The 24,318-nt window shown below is 36.3% G+C and overlaps 1 protein-coding gene across 1 annotated transcript in view; it reads right to left on the bottom strand.

Moving 5' to 3' along the window:
• Positions 1–19,848, bottom strand: part of COL4A4 (collagen, type IV, alpha 4) — a 64,562-nt gene extending 44,714 nt beyond the window's left edge. Inside the window, exons 1-6 of the mRNA XM_010023882.1 lie at positions 19,793–19,848; positions 17,276–17,315; positions 15,167–15,244; positions 4,435–4,569; positions 3,507–3,546; positions 1,615–1,736 (exon numbers count right to left, since the gene is read on the bottom strand). Coding sequence (XP_010022184.1) covers positions 1,615–1,736; positions 3,507–3,546; positions 4,435–4,569; positions 15,167–15,244; positions 17,276–17,315; positions 19,793–19,848 — 471 coding nt within the window. The remainder of the gene's footprint in view (positions 1–1,614; positions 1,737–3,506; positions 3,547–4,434; positions 4,570–15,166; positions 15,245–17,275; positions 17,316–19,792) is intronic.
• Positions 19,849–24,318: the final 4,470 nt, after the last annotated feature.

The raw sequence follows: 24,318 nt of genomic DNA, 5'->3' as shown, positions 1-24,318 counted from the left end.
ACTCTACAAGTGAAGCTGCAGAATATGTACATAGTGTTAAATAGAATTATATGGGATAATATTATAAATAAGAATAACATAAAAATGTTAGCTGTAATATATAGTCCAGTTGGTACCTGGTGCAACAAATTGATTTAAAAATAGGCAATCTGCATAGAGAGGTTGGAATAGCACTCTCATACACAAACAAATATGCTTACTATGTCTTGTTTTTCTGGGTAGCTAAATTAATTTGCACTGGAATTTTACTCTGCATATCCAAGGCTACATGCGTATTGTCTCCCATTTTTTGCAGGCTGCAAATACTTTTCTAGGCCTGCCAGAAAGCACGCTCCTGGAATTGAGAGGTTTTATGCTGTAATTTGTCCCATGTCTCATTTTTCCTTTATGTCATTTGGCTCATGATAAAAAGCAAAAGTCTATTTTGAAAGCCATAATAAGTAAGAAAATACAGACAAAATTAGAGGTTGAACGGAAGTAATTTTTCCATTTGGAGGGTTAATAGGTTACTTTGAGAGGTACAACAAATGAGATTATCAGGGTTTTTTATCAGGTTGTGTATTTCATGCATTGGTTTTTTCTAATTGCTACATTTTTTATGACATCTTTTCACTTTGGCACCCAGTCCACATTGTTTTGATTCCCTGTGGCTGAATCAGTGTCTTCTTTGGCTTCTACTAAACACTTACGATTTTTTCATGTAAAATGCAGTTGTTTTTACTGTTTTATTTAGAAAATTTCAGAGAAGCTCTTAGACCAACTCATCAGCTCTTAATCACTCAGAACTAAAACTTGTTTTCACAAGAAGTCAAAGACCAGGGTCTAGGTCTGTTCAGCAAAATTTCTTTGGAGCCACAGTAATTCATAACCCTTACTGACATTAATCTGTAGTTTATCTTCATTAGAAGAGCACTGCTAACACACTAGTTAAACAATTTTAAAATGCTTATCATTTTAACAGCAAAAGTAAGTAATATTGAAGTGCTAATTTTAAACATTTTAACTGAAATTATCTTTATGTATACAGATGAACACCCCGGCAAGATTAGGTGTGCACAGAGCAGTCACAAATAGGTATGTATACAAAATGGCACATGAAACTGTGAAAGCATGATTTGGGATTTGGGAAGAGATCTACTAATACACTTGTGTGGTCGACCACTAAAAATCTTAAAGTGTTGCAGGACTCAGACTTTTTGAAGATTCCACTTACTGCTAATTCATCTCAGGTAAGTCCCTACTATTAAGGCTTTTAAGAAATGTCAAGTATTGATAAATGATGTGATGGTTTCAAGCTACTCCTCAGTTGTACTTCCATGAAATGGTATTAGTTTTGGTGTAGTTACATACTGGGGAAACAAAGCAGAATTTAACTCTCAAAGTAGACGCTACATACTTCAAGGACATAGGAACTTATTTCACAGTCAAGCTTAATCTATTAAGGCACCAACTGTTCTTCACTCCCATTAACCTTAGTAAGAATGCCTGGAAATTCATTGTGCAGCGTAAAGCTAGTGTCATAGTCTTAAAATCCTTTCATTTTAAGAGCTGTTAGTCTGGAGGGGAAATGTACATATGCAGTATCCAAAGACAGAAGGAATGCCTTTCACATACATAAGGACCACGTGGTCCAATATAACCATTTTCGCCTGGAAATCCTGGATCTCCTCTTGAGCCATTGCAGCCATCTAAACCAGCCTTGCCCCTGGGTCCTCCACTTCCTGGTAATCCCTGAAAGACATTTTCATACATTATTAGAGATACACCATGATAAATAGGGAATTTTTAAATTAACAGAACAGTTCAGAAACAAATATTTTAGATCTGAAACAGAGAACATCTCACAGTGGTCCCAGCTTTATACTCTGTATTAGAAATGCCTTCTATTGTGATCAATAGATTTTTTTTTTCATGTATAACAAACAATATAAGTATTCTATATATTTTTCTTAGATGCATAGCAAATATAACAGGGACAGTACTGGTTTGAAAGGGCCAGACTGAGTTCTCACTTGAGTCAAAAAGTAATGCGCTATCTTCTCAGAGAAAGAAGATTCTAGCTCTCTAAAATCCCTCTTATGGTTGCAAACAAAAGCTGAAGACATACAAAAAGTCATCTTAAGCAGCCTCACATTTTTTAATTGATAGGATATAACAAGGTGGAACAGGACACAGCTTGACTCAAGCATACAGTATTTGCAGAGATTATGACTATACATTCAAGAATTAAGGAAGTGATCTTCTAACCTAGCAAAAATTAACCATTGTCCAGGTAGGGGTTGGTTCTACTGCAAATCAGACACTAGGCAGTAGAAACAGTGAGATTTCCCATGGAAGGATCTTTCCACTGGAGGTAAAATTTTTTTCACAGAATTAAACATTTTTGTAAGGAATAAATAGTAATTTTAACCCCAAATGGGTTTCTTTTTGTTTGGTTGGTCCTTTTTTGGTTGGTTGGTTTTGTTTTGTGGGTTTTTGTTTGGTGTTGGTTGGTTTTTGGGGCAGGTGTCTGAAAAATAGTAAGAAAATACTCTGGCTAGTTGCCTGAAATGTTTTTGTCAATTTTATCTTCTTTCTACCTTTAAGGTTCTTCATCCCAATTTGTGGATACTGTTTTTTAATTAACGCATTTCATGAAAGAATATACATTTCTTGGGAGTGCTCTTTTTTTTTGTGCTGAATTTTGGCTTGTGCCCTCCACATTTTACAGACATTCTGTCAACAGTCCCATTGCCAAGTGTGGACAGCTGACAAGCAGATGCTAAGACACCCACTCAGTTTTTGGTTCTGTTTTCACTTTGAAAATTAAACATTTTAACTTTGATCTATATGAAACTAATAATAGCATAGGAATTCACTTCTAATAAACAGCATTTTCAAAAATACTGTAGCTAAGAGATACTATTTTTCTTTTACTACACCCATTTCCTCTCTGAAGAAGACATTCAGAAAAATACATAATCACATGCTTATAAAGATATATTTAGGACCCACTTTCCTTACTCAGTCCCTATTCACAAAAAAAAAACCTAGGCTGAGTTTTTGGGGTTTTTTTTCACTGCAAAAAGACTACAAGCAAAAATCAGAACATTTGAACAGAAAACAGTACATCATTTGAGATACTTTCAGAGATATTAAGAATGCAGTAAGCAGGCTACAGCCCGCTATAGAGCCTGGGAAAATTGTTTTTAATCCTATCACTGCCCCGTGCTGCAAGGACTTGGGCTAGTCTCTAGCTACACTGCCTTGTTCCTGCATGAATATTATGTACTTACCTGATTGCTATTTTGTGGAGTTTGTTATCAATAGTAACCAGTTGGAATTAACCTGGCTATTTTGCACTTTTGCAAAACATGTAATTCTGCAGGTGACATGATATCAATAGGTATAACATTTTGAGTGTATTATTCTGTTAGAGGACTTGCTAAGACTTTATAAAAACTCTAATTTTTATAAAGCAATATTCATTCAATACGTACAGGAATTCCATCGAAACCAGGAAATCATGCCAGCTAAACCAGGAAATCCTGGAACTCCAGTTGGGCCCTAAAAACAGGTGACATGAAAAAACAAAGGTACTGAAGTCATTAACTCTTAAAAAAAAGAAAAATGAGAATATGTGATACTACATAGCAAACCCCAAGAAACAGTCTTGTTTGAAATATGAATTGAAAGCAGTAAATGTCAGAAATAAATATCTGAAAAAAGTTCTATGAGCTTATAGGAGACTAGTGGCAATAGCTACCCATGTAACAGATGATACTGTGCATGACAAATGTCTCTCATGCTCATTCTATATCATAAAATGACAGAGAATGGGAAGTAGACTTTAACTTATAAAATAATTCTGTACATAATTTCAAAAACCTGCTCCTGTTTTGATAATATCAGCAGCACATTTTCTACTTACAGTACTCAGATTTCAGGTGTGCTAGATACTCTCATTAGCAATTTCAGTCATCCACTGAGATCAATGAAATTAAACCATTAAAGATAATACAAAGTACCAAGAGCCAAGGACAGGGACTGTACTGCTATGAAAGATATGGACCTGAACTGCAGTTTATACTCTATAAGTGGTAATAAAATTCTGTTTAGTGTACAACAATTTTAAAAGCATCATAATCATCCCTCCAGCTCCACATTCCTCCCACAGCCACCTTGGATGTTAAGGAGGATGACATGATATGCAACAATCGGAGACTATGTGTTTCATTTTATTTTTGTCTTCCAATAATTCTAACTCTGCAATCAACAGCAAAAATCCCCAGAAACATTTTTCAAGAAAGCTGTAATTAATTTCAGTGAGAGTTTCATGTGAGCAAGAGTATAGTTTGGCAAATGCTTTTTGATCATTCAGGTTCTATTTCACTTGCCAATATTTAACATTACATACTGTATACACCTAATAGAGCTGTCTATGGTGTTTCCTACCTTATCACCTCTTTCTCCAGCTGGCCCAGGTTGCCCAGTCTCACCTCTCTGTCCTTTTTCCCCTGGTAGACCAGCTGGTCCTGTAGACCCCAAGGGCCCAATCGGACCTTGAGCTCCCAGCTCACCAGGCTGACCCTGAAAAGAGTCCAAAGTGAATGACTACTGCTGTAAGCATTGCAGCAGGCAGCATTTCAGAGATGACTGTATGGATAAGAAAAGGCTTACAATGTACACATACTCATGATTCAAAACAGCTTGCTTGTACAGTATGCAGACCTGTTCCCTTCATTAGATGCTCTAGGAAAACGATCTTCAAATTTAACAACTTGCTCCAGGTGGTAATTTCTTTCCATCTTCAGCAGGTCCCCAGCACCACCTATCTGAGATGTCTGGGTTAAATTGCAAGTCTTCCTGTCTCTACCAGTGTAAGTATCACATTCTGTAAGCATAAGATTCCACAGAGCATCCTACATTTGCCACCAGAGAAGTGATGGCTCATTTTAGACTAAGGGACTTTGTATACAATTAGAACAAATTGAGAGTTCCCTCTTTCTCTTAAGTCATCCTACATGCTAATTATCTTGTTTTTCTAGCTCACTGATCTTCCATCATCGCTCTCAGATCTTAATGCCTTACTTAGAAGTTTCCTACAGGAAAAAAAAAAAAAGCTATTAACCAACATATTTACAGAAAGTATTAATTCTATTAGTTGGAATTGTTTGAGAGGCTGCAGAATGTAATTTATGTATAAACAACTCTAAATTGAGTATCTGTACCTACAGTACCACATCGACCATCTCCATGGATTTCTGTGCACTCTTCCAAGCTAAGACACATTCTCCTGAAGTAAAATACTTCCCATGCCAACTGGATTTTTCAGTCTATTGCATTGCTGGGGAGTTGTTTTGGATTTGTTGCAGCTTTTGTTCTAATAGCTAAACAGCTATTAAATCATAGATTCAAAGTGCTGAATAAAGCAAGTTTTCTAACCAGACTCCACATGTGAGCTGTCTGCATTTTCACCTTACAAAAATCTATGTATTTACAAGTCTTATTTCTCTTACTCATCTTTTTTATTTTGTGTCATTATCTTTGTTTAGCTACAGCTGCTTTTGTTTACCAACTGTAGAGTGTTTTGCTTTCTTTTCAGAATTTATAAATCAATTATACCATGTTATTAAAAAAGAGAGCAAAATGGAGCCCCATGCAGTCCCAAGAAAAGCATATGGCTCTAAGACCACTTGAGGGCAGTAAAAGATACTTCAGGACAACCTCCATTCATAGAAATGAGAGACCATAACATTTGTTTCTATGAATGGATTGAAGGAAAACAATATGATAGAAACCAAAGGTGATACAAAACAAAGCAGATATGTTAGCTTCAGGAGTTCAGTTCTGTTGCGTCAACATAATTTAACACTCCTAACAGACTGAATCTGAACAAAATCTTATCTTTTGAATTGCAAGTGGAGACCTAAACCTCCTTTCCTTTTCTATTTATCTTTTCAAATATGTCAATATAATCAGTGTGATTTTACAGCTAGACATGAAGAAATGTATGGTATCCAATAAAATCAGCAAAGAACTTACTACATGCTTGGAACAGAAACATTCTATAGGCTTATGCTGTACTGGAAGCAGGACTTCATCACCACTGGCTTTGAAGCTATGAACAGGAATTTAATCCAGAGGCTAGGAAAAGAAGTCCTACACTTACAAATAAGGACTACCTGAAAAAGTATCCTCATACAATTCATGTTCCATTTGTCTTTACTGCCTCCTCTCACTTAAACCTTGATCCTGCTTCCAGTGAAGTCACTTGCAAAAATTCCAGAGCAGAATCAGCATGTTGCCTTCAGCAAGTTACCATTTTCTTAATGCCATAATTTCAGCAGTATAAAATATTATGCAAATTAAGGACTACTACTATTGAAATGTGCTGATTCTGCATCCTTGCTAACAATGAATGAACAGTCAGGATTCTGGGTGTTTAATTTGAGTATTTGCTTGCATGAATAATTGCAGCCTGTCTATTGGCAATGCCTTGCACATCCTCTGTTGTAAAACTGAATTTATTCATTGAAGTACTCTTAAAGCAGCTATTACACCCTTTAAATACTTAATAAAAAGATGTCTGGACAACCATTTTTTAATCAAATCATAATCTTGAGTATAAGAAAAGTGAAATTAACGAGACCAGTAATACAGTAAAATACAACTGTTTGGGCTGTTCAGTCTACTGGAAACAGTACCTTTTCTAGTACGCTGAACTAGCGGTTATCATGCAAAATGCAACATTCAGCAGCAGGAAAAAACTTGCATAAGATGTTTCTCACTAATGCTCTAATGCCTTTGCCTTAACAGAGTGTCTTGTTGACAACAAGTTTCTGCAGCAACTTTGATATTTTTAATTCATAGTGCATATGCTCTGCATTCAAGAGTTGAAAGTTTTCTTATGTTATGTCCACTGGACAGTTGAAGGAACATGATTTCAATAGTACTCAAAAAAAAGCCAAGACACTGTATGAATTCTACGGTTATTATTTGTCATAATTAACCAATAAACACTTCCAGGACATGTAGTCCTTTAGGCTGATAAAATGGCTTTGTTAGTTGACCCTGTGAATTTAATTGACTCCACAGTTTATGTCTTCAGTAGGAGGTAGTGAAGTCATAAAACAGAGTCACTGAATCCAGAATTCACAATAGGTTTGACAGCTGATACAACTTTAGCATGCCATGTGAAGCTGGTGGATTGTCTCTCTCTCTTTCAGCTCAAAGACTGATAATGACTGGGAGCTTTGTTAAGACCAAACTGATACCATGTCATAACATCTATTATCACATCTATTATTTGTGCCCATCCAATGTGTCTACGACAGCATTACAGTCTCAGGACAGCTGTACAAATAAAGAGGATGAAGGTAGTCATGCTCATGTGGAAATGACAAATTAGCTCAGTTAAAATGAACAGAATATTATGCCTGCTCTGCCATCTGATGCCAATAAATTCCTTTAGGATTTCAATGCCTTGTTAATTGTCTAGGTCAGGAACTACCCATGCCAAGACCATGGTCTGTTATTTTAGCATATCCTGGGCTTGACCTGCAGTAAGAAGCCGACTTTTGACAAAACAAGACTATATTTTTTTTAAGTATGCTTCCTAAGACTAAGACTGCAAATACTTTAGGATCATGCAGCGAAGTATTTAATACTCTTTGGAAACGGCAATGGCCAAGGTTATTTGGAATTATTTTTTTTTTGTTGTCTAAGACACTGAAGAGCACATGATTTTTTGAGTGCCCTGAGCACTATCTGAAAGAACAATGTTTTAAAGGAGTCTTAACTGGGGGAGAAAAGAAAAGTTCATGATATTAAAGTGAATTCTTACTTCTCATTATTGATAAAGTTGAAAGAAGTCCGGTTACTGCCTTCAGTTAGGACAGTACCCTACGTTACAGGCTGTGGATGTACAAGTGATATGTGAAATGCACTTACCTTCTGTTCACATGAACAAAACTGAAAATGCCCAGCAACTCCACATAATCAGATTGTAGGCAAATAATATAGTGCCCTTTGTCATTCTGCACTAGACTCCGGCTTGTAACCAGTCTTCCCCATTTTACCAGGAGCAGGACAGCGATAGGGAGGAAAGTAGAGCAGTTTGAGGGCAAGAGAGGAGGGCACACAAAGGCATTTGCAGACAGATGTTTTCTTTTGTAATTTGCTTAGTGAGGTGGGAGCATCTGCTGCAACTCTAAGCTCCACCCGTGTCCTCTCCCCTTTTGGAAGAGCAGGTCTATTATACAGCAAAGCCACAGCTTCCAGGGCTTGTAGGAGTGTCCATTCTGGGAAGTTCCACTCCTTCACTATAACTGTGTGGGACTGGGACCAAGATCATTTTTACTGTAAGTCAAGGCTCCAAAATAAACCTTCTCAGTATTAGCTTTATCAACATGAGATAAATCTATGAAAGCACACAGCTTGGCATTAAATTCACTTCTTGTCCTTAACAGCGCAAATTTTTCTACGATAGTGGGTTAAACAGTGAGTGAGAGTCAGACTAGTACATGGCATGTACTTTATTTTCAGTTTGTTCAGAAACAACAGATCACATAATAACTTCAGTATTAGATAACTTCTTTTTTATAGTCAGATTTTGAGCTGATTAAACGCAATAGTACTTCTTAGTGCTTGGCTTTTCTTGGCATCAGTATTATGCTGCAGAGTACTGGGAAATTCTGTGTTCTTTTATTGTATTCAGTGATCCATCAGGAACATAGTACCTGATGATGCAGTTTAGTATTCACAGTGACACTTCACGGAAGCACAACAAATCACAGTGAAGTGCTGAAAACATTTTTACAGTGCACTTTTGTTTTGTTTTAACCCTGTGAAATCGTGAAAAGTATCCAATAAGCCAGTGGGTGTCACTATTGTGTTAAACAAACACTGAACAACAGCTAATTTGGCACTGAAGCGCTAAGAAACACAGTTAATGGCTGAAAGCAGAAAGTTGCAAATAGACCATTTTAGATCACAAATAATAAACATCAGATTAGCAAATAAAATAAAATTTTTATCTAATTCATTTTATTGAAACAAGTCACTGACTGGTAACTTTTGGTTGATTCAAATCTGCAAAAAAGAAAGATTTTGCAGTTTTGTGTGATGTGGAAAAGCTTGCCAATCTGAAGCAACTGAGAAAACCACTATTTTACTATAGTGGAACAGCGTACAAAAAGTATTACAGAAAGAAAGATGCTTAAGAACAAAAGGAGGGATAATTTAACAAGATCAAAACTTCAGAAAAATTTGGAAACATGTCTAATATGAAAAACGCTAATTTACAGATGCTGTAGCTGGACATCGTATGTGAAGAACAGCCTCGCAGAGACCTTTCAGTGAGGACATTGGAGTGATCCTGTTCCTACTCCACATTCTGGTAAGCAGGCTCCATTTCCTACCAGTTCAAATCCTAACTTCTGGGGCCATAGAACTGCCTACTGCTCTTCCCAGGTAAAAGAAAATGTGGTCTGCTTCAGATATAGAGGTCTAATTTCTCTAGGTCTGTTTTTCTATGGTTCTCAGCAAATGTAAGTGAAATGCAATCTATAACTGGTTTCAGGAATCTTCTATTTCAAAACTCTATTGTAGGTAATATACTGGGAAAAATTATCAACAGGTATGAGGCAAATAGTGGGAGACATCTGGGTTTCCCCAGATGTTAGTGTGTATACATCTCTGATAGTGGATTCAACTAAGCATATGTATTTGAGATCAACAGAGGGATTTTACATATTCACTTTCTGAGTGTGCAGTTTGAAAATTCAAATACAAGTGCTGGATATTCCATGTGCATGACAGACTGCCATTGCATACTGACATGCAAAAAAGTGTGATTTAGTAAATGCCTCTTACTCCCCAAAACAGACAGAATTTGCACAGTTCCTCAGCTAGTGAATCTTAAATATGTTTACATTGTGCTGTAAATCACTCAGTTAATCCACAGGATCTACTAGAGAGATGTGATGCCAGATGACAGACCTACTATACAGTAAAATTTCACCATTCTTACTCCACTGCCCTGAAGTATACATCAGCTGGATTTCTAACTTACCTGTGACAACCAACTAACTTAGCGTCTTTTGTGAATTCTTACTCCTTACACCTCAAATGTCAGAATATGGGAGACCTTCCTCTTAGATTTCTGCTTGCTAGGTTCTCTCTTACACTAGAATGAAAATAGGCCACTCGCTTCATCTGCAAAAGAACGGTCTTGCTGAGTTATATTTATTATTCACTTGCCTCCAGGCATTTCACATGATCTCATAGAAGCTAGATCAGGTTGGGTCATGAATAGATGCTTGCTTTTTAAATCTACTTAACTCTATAAACAAAGCTAAAGGAATTGAATGGGATCAAACTCCGGGGTCGGCACAGGACAGGTTTACAATCGGTCAGTGCTAACAGCAAACATTTTTTTAACTATCTAAATTCTGTTAGAGCAGCCAGTATTTTGTGGGGTCTCTGATACAACACTTCAGGAGTTATCAAGGAAATTACTTCCCAAGTAAAGAAAGTGGAGGAAATGGAGGGAAGGTTTCACTGTCTGTTGGACATACCAGGAGAAAATTACAATCATGGACGTTATGGGAGACCATACACCTTGCCTGGGAAAGAAGAGGCAGAAGAAAGTATCAGTTGGTCCAGACTGGCACTAAGAATTATGTAGAATACTTACAGGCATATATACTTTCACTGATGACTTTCTCCCCTCATTATCTGCTCCATAGTTCTTGAATGAATATGTACAGTAGTACACAGTACGTGCAGAGATTTAACACATTTTGATATGTCCTATGTAAGAAAGAGTCCATGTAAGAGTCTTCCATGCCTTATGGAAGAGACTTTTTGAGCTGTGACATAAGATCAAAAGATAAATAGCATAATGTAAAACTAATTCTGACAGGGCCGTAATCCCAATTAAATGGAAGCTAAACTTCCATTGTGATGTGGACAACTGTAATGATATCAGAATGGGATATTCTGCTAGCAATAGTGACTAGACTGTTTTTCAGACAGTGAGTGATTTCTTGCTAATGAACAGTAGTGCAAATCTGCTTATAGCACAGTTATCTAAGCTTGAGAGGAATAAAAAACAACATGTACACAAGCTCTTCTAAGACCCAATACAGCAACCAATGCATAAGTATACTGGTTTTATATAAATATTAAATAAAAGTTCAGGTATTTGCTTCTAATTTTCTGCCAACCTGCCCAATTTCGATACATTCAAGTATGGCCATGGCAGTTTCCTTTTCATACTCCCATGGTCATATTTTCTGTAGCTATAACCTCAATTATCTTGTTCACTTACAATGAAGAAGGTTTTCTATGTGTACATTAAACAGATTTTCAAAAGGGCAACTGGATGGCAAAGCGTAAATTATCATGCATTCACAGCCAGTTGCACAGTTTTCTTACACTGTCCTGGTAACTACAGCTTTAACTAATCATGCTTAAACTGCATTAAAAAAATAATTAAAAAAAAAAAGAAAAAAAAAAGAGAAAGGTCCTTATGCCACGGACAGTAGGGCAAGATTTTAGGTCCTTCTTTTCTACGGAAACTTCAGAGTATGCTACTCTTGACAGCCATTCTACTCGACTCATAAACCTAAATATATTAAAAGTTTAGTTTTAGGTGTCTGTTCTCTTATTATCCTAGGTATTTACTATTTTAGAGGAGAGATGTTAAGGATAAGGGCTACACTTATGTCATATGCAGCTTACAATGTTTTTGATTTTACAAAATGTGAACATAATCATTCATTCATTATGAATAAATTCATAATTCATTTCATGGTAATTACAAATAAACAAAGCTGATTTATATTGGTTCTAAGACTTTTGTTCTACCTTAATTTTAGTAGAAATATTCGTTATGGATTGACTATAAGTCTGCTTCAGACATAGAAATAACCTGTTTGTTTGCTTTACTATCTAGATTTCCAGTGGGCAGTGCTTCCACTGAAAGTCTAAAAAGGAAGGTAACATTCTAAAATCTGTAAAATGGCAGTGTCATCAAATACCTGTCATAGTGTTTTATATGTAAACAAAAATCCCTCAAATGAAACTAGCAACAGTATTTTCCTCCCAATCTGCTGACAAAATGAAACCCTTATCAGATGGTCGCACCTTAATTTTGAAACTGTACAACTGCTGTTTTATCAGCAGATAGATATTCTAACTTCTCTAAAAATACCCTTTTCATTAGTGTGTGGAGAAGGATATAGGGAAGTGACAGCTAGCAATGTGTGAAACAAACTGCTTAGGTACTTAATCAAATGCTAAACTATCACTTTTAAATTGGACCTATGACATCTGTGTAGCACAAGGTCTACATTATGAGACAACAATCATCTTTTCCATGGTTAATAATTCCTTTGCATTACAACAGGTGTATTACAAATAATGTACTTTGCTAAATAGCTTCTCCCTCTGTGCACTTTTTAGGGGAGATAAAAGTTAATAGAAACTTTCCATTGAAACTGAAACTCTATGTGGAAGTATTCAGCCAACAACAAAGATTCAGAATAACAAGCGAATGGTCATGTTCCAGCTAGTCTAAGGTAGGATTTAGTTGCAGTTCTTGAAAGAGTTTGAATAACATGTTTAATCGATTCATAATAGGTCTGACCTTGAGTGTTTCTAACACAGATGATACTTTAGCAGAACAATAATGAGACAATTTGCCCTTGCTCCCCTATAAGTTTACTATGTTCAATGGAAGATCATGAAGGGAATACCCTACATCTGACTCCCTGTGGTATAAGAGATTAAAAAATAAACAAACAAAAAAATTAAGGTGGACTGTCTGTGTATATCAAAGTAATTTAATTCATATTCTGATGTAGCTCACTCAGATGCTGCCTTTCTCATTCAGCCTCTGCAAAAGCCCCTGTTACTGCAGTAGGCTTAACAGAGCTGAATAAAGACTTGTTAACCTTGAGGGCTGCTATAAGGTTGGCTTTCCAGCTGGTCTCTATGTGATTATTGGTCCATTGCCTTTTGCCAGCAAGTACATGAAGTTTCTAGAATTTTTTGTGCTTTCAGCAAATGTTTGCTGAGGGGAGCAGCTCATCCTTAATTGTGACAGAGCTAGCCTGTTCTAAATAGTGACAAAGGAAAAATTACAGTGCTAGACAAGCAAATTTATACCATTGCTCTTATCACAAGTTCTTTACAAAGAAGGATTATTTCATAAACTGTACAATTCTGAAATTTTAGGCTTGCATATTGTAAAATGCCAGAGGCTTTCAATTATCATTTATTTCCTGCACTTTAAAGACAGAATTGAGGAAGATGCAAAACTCTGAGGAACCAGCCCAGGAGCAGGATTCAGACAGCAAAAGAGATAAAGCAGCTGGTTTGCATTCTAGGAAGCTAACAGTAAGATAAACAAATCTTTTATTTTGTAACAGGTAGTCTGCACAAAAGCAAGGAAAGCAAAGTCACTGTGTCAGCGTGTAAAGGCAGAACGCAGCAAAGTTTAGAAATCAACAGGGTTGTAGAACAAACAAAAAAAAATAATCCGATGGAAAATAAATCTCCACCATACATTAGTATAGAAAATATCTGCAGCAATCTATCTGAAGTGGTGTTTAGTTAAGCCATATTTCATGTAGGGCCTGATATGTACTTCTATTTTTGCATACCGATTAACAGAAATGATTGCATTAAATATAAATTCATATTACATTGGAGAGACTTCATCAATGTGCATACTTATTTCAGAGCTGTTTAAAAAAATGATACAATTCTCAGACTTACATTTGCTAATTACAATGAATTTATTTTGAATCGTTTATTACACTTTTATTGGCACTTAGGTGCAGATCCTTGGAATTTAGGATACTAACTGCAAACGCATGCATCATAGTTCAGTTTACCTGTGGTGGGGAGGACAGTTTGGGAAAGAGCAGTGAGTATTTATTATTGACTGATCAGGGGCATGTAATTCAGAACTTCCAGGCTACTGAGAGAGAACCGTAACGAGGGAAATTTCCTCTAGCTTCAAAGTCAGTTGTTTTTAAATGGCGCTTCAGATCAGGTTTTTGGTATCCAAAACAGTGTATTCAGTAGCACTGAGAGGCACTGCAATGCTGCTAGTCAAAATACTTTTCCTGGGATGTCCTTTTGTTAACACTGTGTTACAGAGATAGACACATCCTAGGCCCTTATTATGAAAATTCAACAGCAGTGGGGGTCTTTAATATACCCGTAATCCCAGAGGATTAGGATAGGATCCAAGGACACCAGGGTAGTAATCATGACACAGCAAAGCATGCACCTAACTGCAGAAGCACAGGAAGGAAAGGTGTGTCTTGCTTTTGTGGTGACTCAGGTTGTACAGAAACAAATGGGGGCATGCAGCTCTTCTAAAACCTGATCCACCACATTCAAGGTTTCTAACCCTAGACTTTAACAGCAGTACTTTGAAAGACAACAAATTCCATCACTAAATGACAATGTTTCAGGTGTTCACTAATCAGGGCATGTATCTATCATATAACATTTAAATTGTTTGCTATTATTATACAGATATATATTTAGAGGAACAACAGCCAGGATAAACTAGTCAGCACCAGACCACGTTTTCATTTGCCAAACAGCAACATACACAGTTACTAATTTTAGTGTATAATATGAAAATACCTTGGCTTCATTCAATATTTTACAATTATTTGTAAGGCAAAGACAATACAGATGGGTTTCTTTATACTTAGTGCATTAAGGTAGTACAATAAAAAGTCTGCAAGCTTTTCTAGAATGACCTAACCCAAATAAGAAACATCTAATTTTTATAACACTAGTAAATGGGATAGACATTTTCATTTATCCAACCTCTTAGTAGATGAGCATCGATTTCTAAACCTAAAATATATTAAGAATAACGTTTGTCTAACTACTAAATTGATCTCAAAGGACACTTAACAATAGAAAGGCAACACAATTATTACAAACCTAATTTACAAACTTGTTCACCATCTTAACTTCTCTTGGTGATAGCAGTACTTCATACCAGTGAGAGAATTATAATAGTTTCCTATATTCAGACTTGTTTATGCCTGAATATTGATTTGATTGTTGTCAACCATACTGATTTTAAAGAACACAATATGCAAAGTATTTACAACAGTAATTATCATTAGTTCTAATCATCACTTACTCTTGATCCTTTTTCTGGAAAGCACCGACAAACTGAACAATCCTGCCCCCCACATGGGTCAATATATGCATATCCTCCCTAAAAATTAAAAGTGTGTGGATTTATTAACAAGCAACAGACAACAATCACTTCATCAAATATTGTCAACTGGACATAATATTCAATTAGATGATTTTTAAGGCAAAATACCTGGCTACCCTTGCATACCCACAGGGCAGTTTCCTTCTGATAAAGAAAGCTGGTATAGCAGCAAACACCAGAGTATTGTGTGGATCTTCAGCTTGATGCATCTGAACCTTTTCCAATGTTTGCTTAATAAAATACACACATCAATACTACATTTAAAATCCTCCCAGCCTTCTTGGATCTCTCATCAGCATAAACATGCTGGCAAAGTAGAGGCAATAAGCAAAAGCTTATTACTGTTGTTGTGCAAGGTGAAAGGTATTACCTGCGAGTTATGTTAAGTAATGCTAAATATTACAGTTAAAGACAACTAAGGAAACAGGATACATCTAGAAAAAAATTTAACAGAATCAGAATTTAATTTGTAATATCATGAAATGTGTAACCCATCATGTTGGGGTAGGAGACTGTTAACAACAACTAAATGATAAAAGGCAAAACAGGCTGAAGAGCCACAAGCCCATGCAGCAATAAAGCTCTGTATTTAATTCTTCTCTATTAAATGAAAAGAGAAGCATGTGCATGGTGTAATTATGCATTGCCTACTATTAACTTATTTATTTCTTGTATTAAAACTTCTGTTCTTGTCCTCTTAATAGCACAGAAATGACTACATTGTTTCATTAAATTGCTATGTAAATTCAGTAGTTTTATTGTGCAGTAAGTGAATATGATTTTATTATTATTTTCTGTTTCCTAAAGTATAGTATTAAATGTATACCAATTATACACACCACATGCATGTATAAACTCATGGTGATTGAATGGTTGGAATGTTCACTAGGTGACATTATTTTTTTTTTTAGCAAAATTCTATAAATGATCAAAGTAATTTCAAAAAGGATGACAAGGACTTAAAAGATTTAATAATAATTTAGGTAAACAGGTCAACAGTGATAACATGAAAATATTTGCTCATTGTGGATTTCATTCTTATCAAGGTCAACACTGTTTTGTTACTGGTTTTAATAACCAACAGAACACTACAGGTTAGTACTTCAATTTTTCAAGGAGAAAACACTGACAAATATTAGATAAGGAACAAAAATTCTGTTCTAGCTACATTATTTTTAGAGTATCTGGTACTCCCAAAGCTCAGAACGACCAAGAGGGTGTGACAGTCTCTCTCACAGACTGCTTCTCTTTCACACACTGGATTTCTCATGAAATTACTAATCTACTCCACACTAGTCTCTCAGATAGTTATTGAAAACTTGCCTCTACTGGAATGTCAGTGGAATGCAAGTTCATAATAACATGTAAGCTGTTACCCTTTGTTCTAATTGAACACATTCATTTAAAAAAATATTTCAATTTTCAACAGTTAACTAAAGAGAGATTTCTTTGGGGGAAAAACAACAAAAAAGAGCTTTAAAATACTTGAAAGAAGCAAAGAGGACAGACTTGAAAAAGGTTTCACTGAGGGCATTGCGAATATAAGGTTAATATCGAGGACAGTACAGAGAGGAAAATAAAGTAGATATTGAGGCTATATTAGCTGTGAAATTTTGGCTTCAGAGAGATGGGAATGTACATCAGGAGGCCAGTTTAAAATCAGGGCTAAGGTACAGAAAAGGGCATGAAAGCTAGAGTTCGATATACGCTATAATGCAGAACCATTGAAGGGAACTTTGAGAGAAAGGAGACAGATTCAGTGCATGAGAGAGGGTTTTTTTATGTGCAGCTTTCCAAAAGTATCTAAAGATGCTAAAGTTAGAATCTAGAAAAACCAAACGAGAAAATTATAAAATAGTTAAGCTGAGCAACCGGAACAGAAAGGAAAGTTAGAACTTCAGAAATACTGAAAGAAATGTCACAGTTTTCCCACAGAACTATACATCATCTTGATGTACATAATACTACTTGTTTGAACCATATGATCGTATTGATCACCTGTTTAAAGTAAATATGAATATCACTTACCCCATCAATTTCTTGTGCTGAAAAAACAATCAGCAGCCACCTGATTTAAAAGAAGGAATAAGCTAAATTAAAACTAAATTTGCAACCTCCAACCTTCACAAGAATGTTGCCTCTAAAAAGTGGGAACTGTGTACACATGATTAAGTCCCATTTAGGGTTGGGATTATATAGTTAAAAGAATATATTTATAAGGGGTATGCACCATCAGGAGGTGGTCAGCACATGTTATGTATTTGTCTTTTTGTATTTGTGTACAGAGACTGAATACAAACAGATAGATACAAACAAGACTATGTAAAAGCTCTTGTAACTTCCCCCTGGTAACCTACTTCCAACCCCACAATTAGGAATGGCCAGAGAGGAACCATTCCTGAAAAATTTCTCCATGGACACCATGGGGTGAAGATTGAGCAGCAACAGAGATGATCTGCATCTGCCCCAAAATGAGTTAGCTGGTGCTCTTTTCTTTTTCTCAGAGATGGAGTGAGAAAAGGCAGGGAGCAAAGCAGCACTCAAAATAGCCACATGATTCCAGAGCAGCTGTTGGGGAAGCCAAGCTCCATGCCAACCATTGAAAGTGATGGATTATAAAGTTGAAACCATGCCTTTTATTATTTCTACATGCAAAAAAAAAAATAATAGGCTAAGTAAAACCAAAAAGATAGACCCAGATCTCTGCAGCAATACAGGAAATAAGCATTATCATGAATAATTATTATCCATACTAACATTAATATTAAAGAGAACTAAGGTGTCACTCATTATATGAATTGATACATTAGATATGGCAATAACGTACAGACTACTGTGTGTTACTCTCCAAACTGTAGTGAAGCCTGTATCAAAATTACTCCAACCCTGCAAATGCTGAAGTATTTAGTAAATTTTCCAAAGTCCTATTGAGATCAACCTCTGTTTTTGATTTTTTATTCACATGGTCAAGTCTTTGGAGCATGGAGAACTGTGCCAGCAAACCCATGATTACTCTACCTGATTATTAATTATTCATAGATTCAAACTGCAATTTATATAACCCATATGTGCTGATAAATTCAATACTGACAAATTTAACTTACGAATTTATGTACATTTACGCTATACACTTTTTAAACTTACATTGACAGCTACTTTTTTCAAATACACAGACTTTAAAGAAACAAAATATCAAAATAATTGGGGTAACTGAAGACAGAAGCTCATACTGTCTCTCGCTAAATGAGAAACAAAAGACTGATTAAACAATGGAAGATTGTCAGATGATCAGCTACAGCACTAAATGGTGGAGGAGTTTTGTGCATTCCAGTAGTTCAGCCTTTAATGCATCAAATAAGTTTGTGTAAAAAGGATTTAACTTTCACAGGAACATTTCAAGCAGGTAGCAGGCAATAGCAGAGGTTTGTTCTTTGATTGTTACTAATTTAAGGCCATTTCTTCAGGCTGTCTCTGGAAATATATTTTCTTATATCAACGTTGGTCAGGTGTGAGTTTTCATTTAAGAAAATGCAAAGTTCTCACAAAGCCCTTGCACAACTGAAATGGAAATCTGATGATGCTGTTCTTGATGCACAGTGCTGCAGTCTCCCCTTTTTCCAGTCACATATGAAAGGCATATGTTTTCCAGGTTGTTCTATGTCATTTCAAAATCCCTGCCTCCTGAAGCTATACAGACATTGCCTATGTACTCAAACCAAAACAATGCTCTTAGACGTAAGTCATTAACAAATAATGCAGAAGAAAGCAAGAGCAGCAACCTTGGAGAGAGGGTTGAGATGGAAGGCTGCTACTTCAGGGAACACGTGAATAACAAGCAGCCTGGGTTTGCACAAACCAAATAAACATGAAAAAGACACTGGAGAGAGCTCAGGCATATTAGCACAATAGAAGACTGCCAAACAGTGAGGGTGTCAGGTTCAACAAGGTACATTTTCTGGGCCAGGTTCCCAGCTAGGAAAGCACAATTTCACATTCCTTAAGAGCCCAATGCATGAAGAAGGAAAATTATTGATATTTCCTAGAAGACATTATCGAGAAGATCCCACATACCACACAAAATTCTGGGCCACAGTGATCCTAATCTACTTCTAAGGATCATTTTCCTCCAGAAAGAACTGCTGCCACAGCTGCTAGCAGGTATTTCCATCAGTCTCTAAAAGTTTTCTTCATGCTTTTTAATAATTGTCCCTCAAAATTATTCTGGCACAGGCATTCAGGTTTGAGTTGGTCATTATTTTTCTTCTCCAAATATGTTCAGCACTAGAACATAGCAATATCTTTCCTCTTAAAACAGACTCAATTTTAGTTCCTCTTTGTTCCTATTTAAATAGTGTAATACCTAAAATTCAAACAGTATAAACTTATAGACCAGCAATCATAATCAAATACAATAAATTATCATATATCAAATTTATGACAGGCTACAAATTATTTAACTGGTGATTTCTTATTACTGTTAAATTGACAGCTAGGAATATACCTCAGCGACTCTAGTTAAAAAATGTAGTGATCTGTAAAACTCACCAGGCAGCTGCAATAAGCCACTTAATCCGTTCAAATGAATCCTTTGTTAATGCCATTCACGCTGATTGAGGATCTGTATATGCAGCACTTTTCTTTCTTTGATTTTTTTTAAACAGCAGGTCTTCTCTTTCCTTCTGTTTGTGGATGGTCTATAAACACTGTTCCATACTGTTGTTGTTTTCCCCTCTGAACCTGTTTATATTAGAATATACATCTGATGTACATACATGAATACTTACTGGATAACCAAAATATGTCTTAACCATTTACATATGTCACGCTGCACAGTTTTATGTTGGCACCACATTGTATTATTCCTATTTAGGCCGCATTTCATCAGGTATCCAGTATTTCAAGGGGACTAGATATGAAATTGCAGATAAACATATAAAAGGGTACAAGATTTCAGCCTAGAAAAAAATAGTCTTCATTCGGTCTTTGAAATAATCAACAAATTGCATCTCACATTATTAGAAGTATCTTCTGCAAACTGAGCTGGACTGGTGTCTATGTGTACATCAGAGAAAAGGAGGACTACTCTGAATGCAGAATAAGCTGCATATATGTATGTATTTTCAGCTCAAGATCTTTACCCATATGCATGGATAGATGACAATCATTGGAGATGTTACCTAGAATTTTTTAGCTTTATTTTTAGAACATTTTTCCACAGCTTTTGCCAGGATTTAGGAAGCTAGAAGCCCTAAGCATAGGACTCACCAGAGGCCTCTACAATCCCAGCCAGTCAAATTTTACATGCATAAATTAACTACACAGTGAATCTGTGACCTCTGACTTAGGTCCAATAGCATATACGGTGTTTTGTGTGCAAACGTGGTGCACAAAACCTTTTGTAAGCTCAAAGCTTCACAAATCCAGAGAAATGGCTTCTTCCTGTGCAAACTTTTACATCTCCCAAATAAGAAAAAAGCTGTAATCTTTTGGAATAAGGCATATCTGGCAAATGATTCACACTGGTTATTTCAAACTGAGGGTTTAAGAAGCTTTTCCCAGGCTAGCACAGATTATCACAGGATTTGGGTTTTTTTCCCCCCAAATGTGGGGAGGTTAATTTTGAGGAGACTGAACGCTGACTAGAATGAACTGACAGGGGTTCACTTCCTTTGGAGAAGTCTCCTGAGTAAGCAAAGACAATCAGTTACTGAGAAGGGAGCAAAGACGTGAACCCGCCTGTTCTCTGATAGCTGTTCAAAAAGCAGCTATCTTTTCTTTGTAAAACAAATGAGTGTACAGTTCCTGAAACATTACTGCCTTGCTTTCCGTTATTTAGTGTAGCATATTTCTAACCAGAACTAATCTATAAATAATACTGACTCCTATGTGTATGCAGAGGATATTCATATCCCGCAGTATGAAGAAGATACTTTGAAAGCTACTGTGTACTAACAAATAAATACCCTCAGGGCAGCCAATCCATGCTGCAAGATCACACCCCATATGTACTGTACAGTACTCCATAATCTGCCAAATTCTTAGTCTGTTTCTGTGCCCTAGTTCCCCATCTGTAAAAAAAAGTAAAAGAGAAAAAGAGAAAAGAAAAAACCCAACAATACTGCTGCTAATAAAATAATAACACACTCAATACCACCAAAGGAATAGATTTTATAAAAGCATCAGCAAACCTCAGCTCATAAAATCCTCAAAAGCCAAAGGGGTTAAAGCTGGCAGTATAACATAACCAAGATGTTTAGTTTCTAGGCAAAAAGGATGGCAATTTCATTCTTAGAGACTCTGATAAAATAAGACTACAGGACATGAGGCAGACATACAGCTACAGTTACTGAGATGTAAAAAAAATAGAGCAGCCCTAACTATATTCTCAGTACATCTAAAGAAACCAACATCATGTGTAACAAGACCACTGAAGTTACAAAGTCAAGAATTCAGAAGTTCAGTAATAAAAAATAGGGTTGTGTACTCAATTTTAATGTAGTTCTTTTCTGCATATGATTAGGGTAGTCAGTTTAATCACAAGAATACATACACTGTTTTCGATAGGACTTCTGCCTCATACATGACGGACATATTCCATACTCTTTTCATCCTTTTCCTTAAGCCCTATTTTTTTCTTTTACAGTGTCCTATGAAACTCTGCACTTTATACTAAATTCACAGAAGTGTAATGTTTCCCATATAAATATTACTTCTCTATAAAAAGAGAAAACAGTTATCCTTGTTTTACCATAGAGTACCAAGGAAACAAAATTAAAGCTAAAATCATTAAATAGCAGTTGCTGCAAAAAAAAAAAAACAAACTAAACTTCAACTTGTTGCAGCTTTCAATTGCTTTCTAGTATTAAGGTTAACTTTTCTGTTGTTCATGCACTAGTGGTTTATTCTGGTTTTGTTTTTTTGGTGTTCTTTTGTTTGGTTGGTTGTTTTGTCTGTTTATCTGTTTGTTTGTTTGTCTGTTTAGGGAATGTTGGGGGCATTTTTGTGTTGTTTTTTTTTGTTTGTTTGTTTTGGGTGGGTTTTTTTTATTTTGTTTTGTTGGGTTTTTTTTGTTGGTTGGTTGGTTGGTTTTTGCTTGTTTGGATCTTTTTTTTTTTTTTTTGTAAAGTACCTCTACAGGCAGCTGCAGGTACTTTTTGACACAAGCATGCCTTCACGGCTGTTTTGTCAGACAAGAGCATCTCTTTAAGTTTGTAGCTCTCTGAAGGTACTACAGACTGCAACAGTATCACCAACAAAGTCTGCATTGAGGTTTCATAGACTTTCTTTGGATGGATGTCAGCAATTATAGTAATAACAAGCAGGAGAGAGACTATCAGTGGCTGATCTTACCTTTGTTCTGCCTCAGTGCTACTTTGAAGTCATGTTTCTGTCCTAGAAACTCACATTAAAGGCATGTATGCTTCTAAGTGACTGCTTCATAATGCAACATTACTTGTTGTTTCTTAACTGTAAAATACATAACTACTATCGGGTTGGGCTGTACTACATAGCAGCCAGCTGCTCAAGGTCAGTGAAATAGGTGGCACTGGGATAAGACTGGGCCGAAAGAGGTCTGCTTTTAAAATGTTGTGTCTTCTGTTGCATCCCCCTTGTTGGCATTTCCTATATTTGCTTTGAGCTTGATGACTTCTTTTTATTTTGAAATTTCCATACAGGGTTTTCGTTATTTGAAAACTAACTCAATATATTTTTATTACAGCAGTAGTTACACTCACTAGGTGTTCTGTCTCCTAACAGTGGCCTGCCTGCTTTCTTCCGGTATTTTTTTGGCCTAGTATTCAAGAGCTCTCCTTTTAAGTTCTATCTTCTTTATTGAGAGTCATTGTTCATTCTGCATCTAAATTAGCATTATTTCTGAGGACTGACCACTCTCTTCCACTATAGTCTTGCTTCCTCTCATGTAATTTTGCACTATTTCTGAGGACTGACCGCTCTCTTCCACTATAGTCTTGCTTCCTCTGACCTTGTTATCTCATAGAACCCTGCACCTTTTGTTTTCACTTTTGTGGAAATGAGTCTCTGCTACCTTCTGTCTATCACCAGTTCTTCTAATACTAAATTTCAATGGTGGATTTAGGTACTTGTAATTTATAGGTGCTATGGCTTATAAACAACTGTAGACCTCATTTTTGTCCCCATTACAGTATTCTTTTGTAAAAAATGTAGCACTGTTACAGTCAACAGGTTTAGGAATCTGACAAATAAAATCCATCAGTTTAGCACTAACCCTAAGACACTATTCTTCTACATGGTCACCATCAATCTGGCTAGAAAACGGGGTATTGTCCACTCTTTCTCTCTGTGTATTGCTGTCTACACCAGCTTTCTCTCACTGATGCTTGAGATTTTAGAGCCAAGATGATAACATCTGTGATGATGTACAGGATCTTTGATACTGAACATATTGCTCTGCTCTTCCAGAGATGTGTTCCTACTGCTAGTACTAAACTAGTAGAGATCCAGCTCTAGTCTCATGCCTGTAAGATAAGCTGTTTTACAAAGTTCTGTGTTTAGCTTTATAGCTATGAAAGGCTCTAGATCTGTACTGCATGAGTAGTCCTAAACAGATTTACATACATAATTATATATTGTTGCTTTTTCTGTATCGCTTGTAGTATTTAATAGAAACCTGTAATGTGGGATTTACTGTCCAGCATTCACAAACACTGCAGATAAGGTAAGATCACTGGGGCCAGACTGGCCAACATATCTTTAAATTTTTATCATCTCAGAACATCACTTTATTTGGTGAGATGTTACCTTTACCATGCGGTGCTTTTGTCAGTAACATAAATGTGCTAAACTTTACATATTGCCAACAATCTACAAATCACACTTTCATTCAGAAAACCTTTATATCATGCTAAGCTACGTGGAAAGCCTGAGGAGAAACATTTCATTACATTTATGCAGTGAGCAGCACTTGTCCCTTCTGGGACTTCTTGCTCTCCGCGGTCTCATCAAGAAACACTTGACGGAGAGCGCGCTGCTGAAAGGAAAACATTCTTGACAGTGCCCGGGCGCGCCCCGGGCAGCGGCGGGATGGCGCT

This window comes from Nestor notabilis, unplaced genomic scaffold, assembly GCF_000696875.1.
Source record: "Nestor notabilis isolate BGI_N333 unplaced genomic scaffold, ASM69687v1 scaffold911, whole genome shotgun sequence".
Taxonomy (NCBI): domain Eukaryota; kingdom Metazoa; phylum Chordata; class Aves; order Psittaciformes; family Psittacidae; genus Nestor; species Nestor notabilis.
Note: the sequence above shows the minus strand (reverse complement) of the source record. Positions and strands in the feature narration are given on the sequence as shown.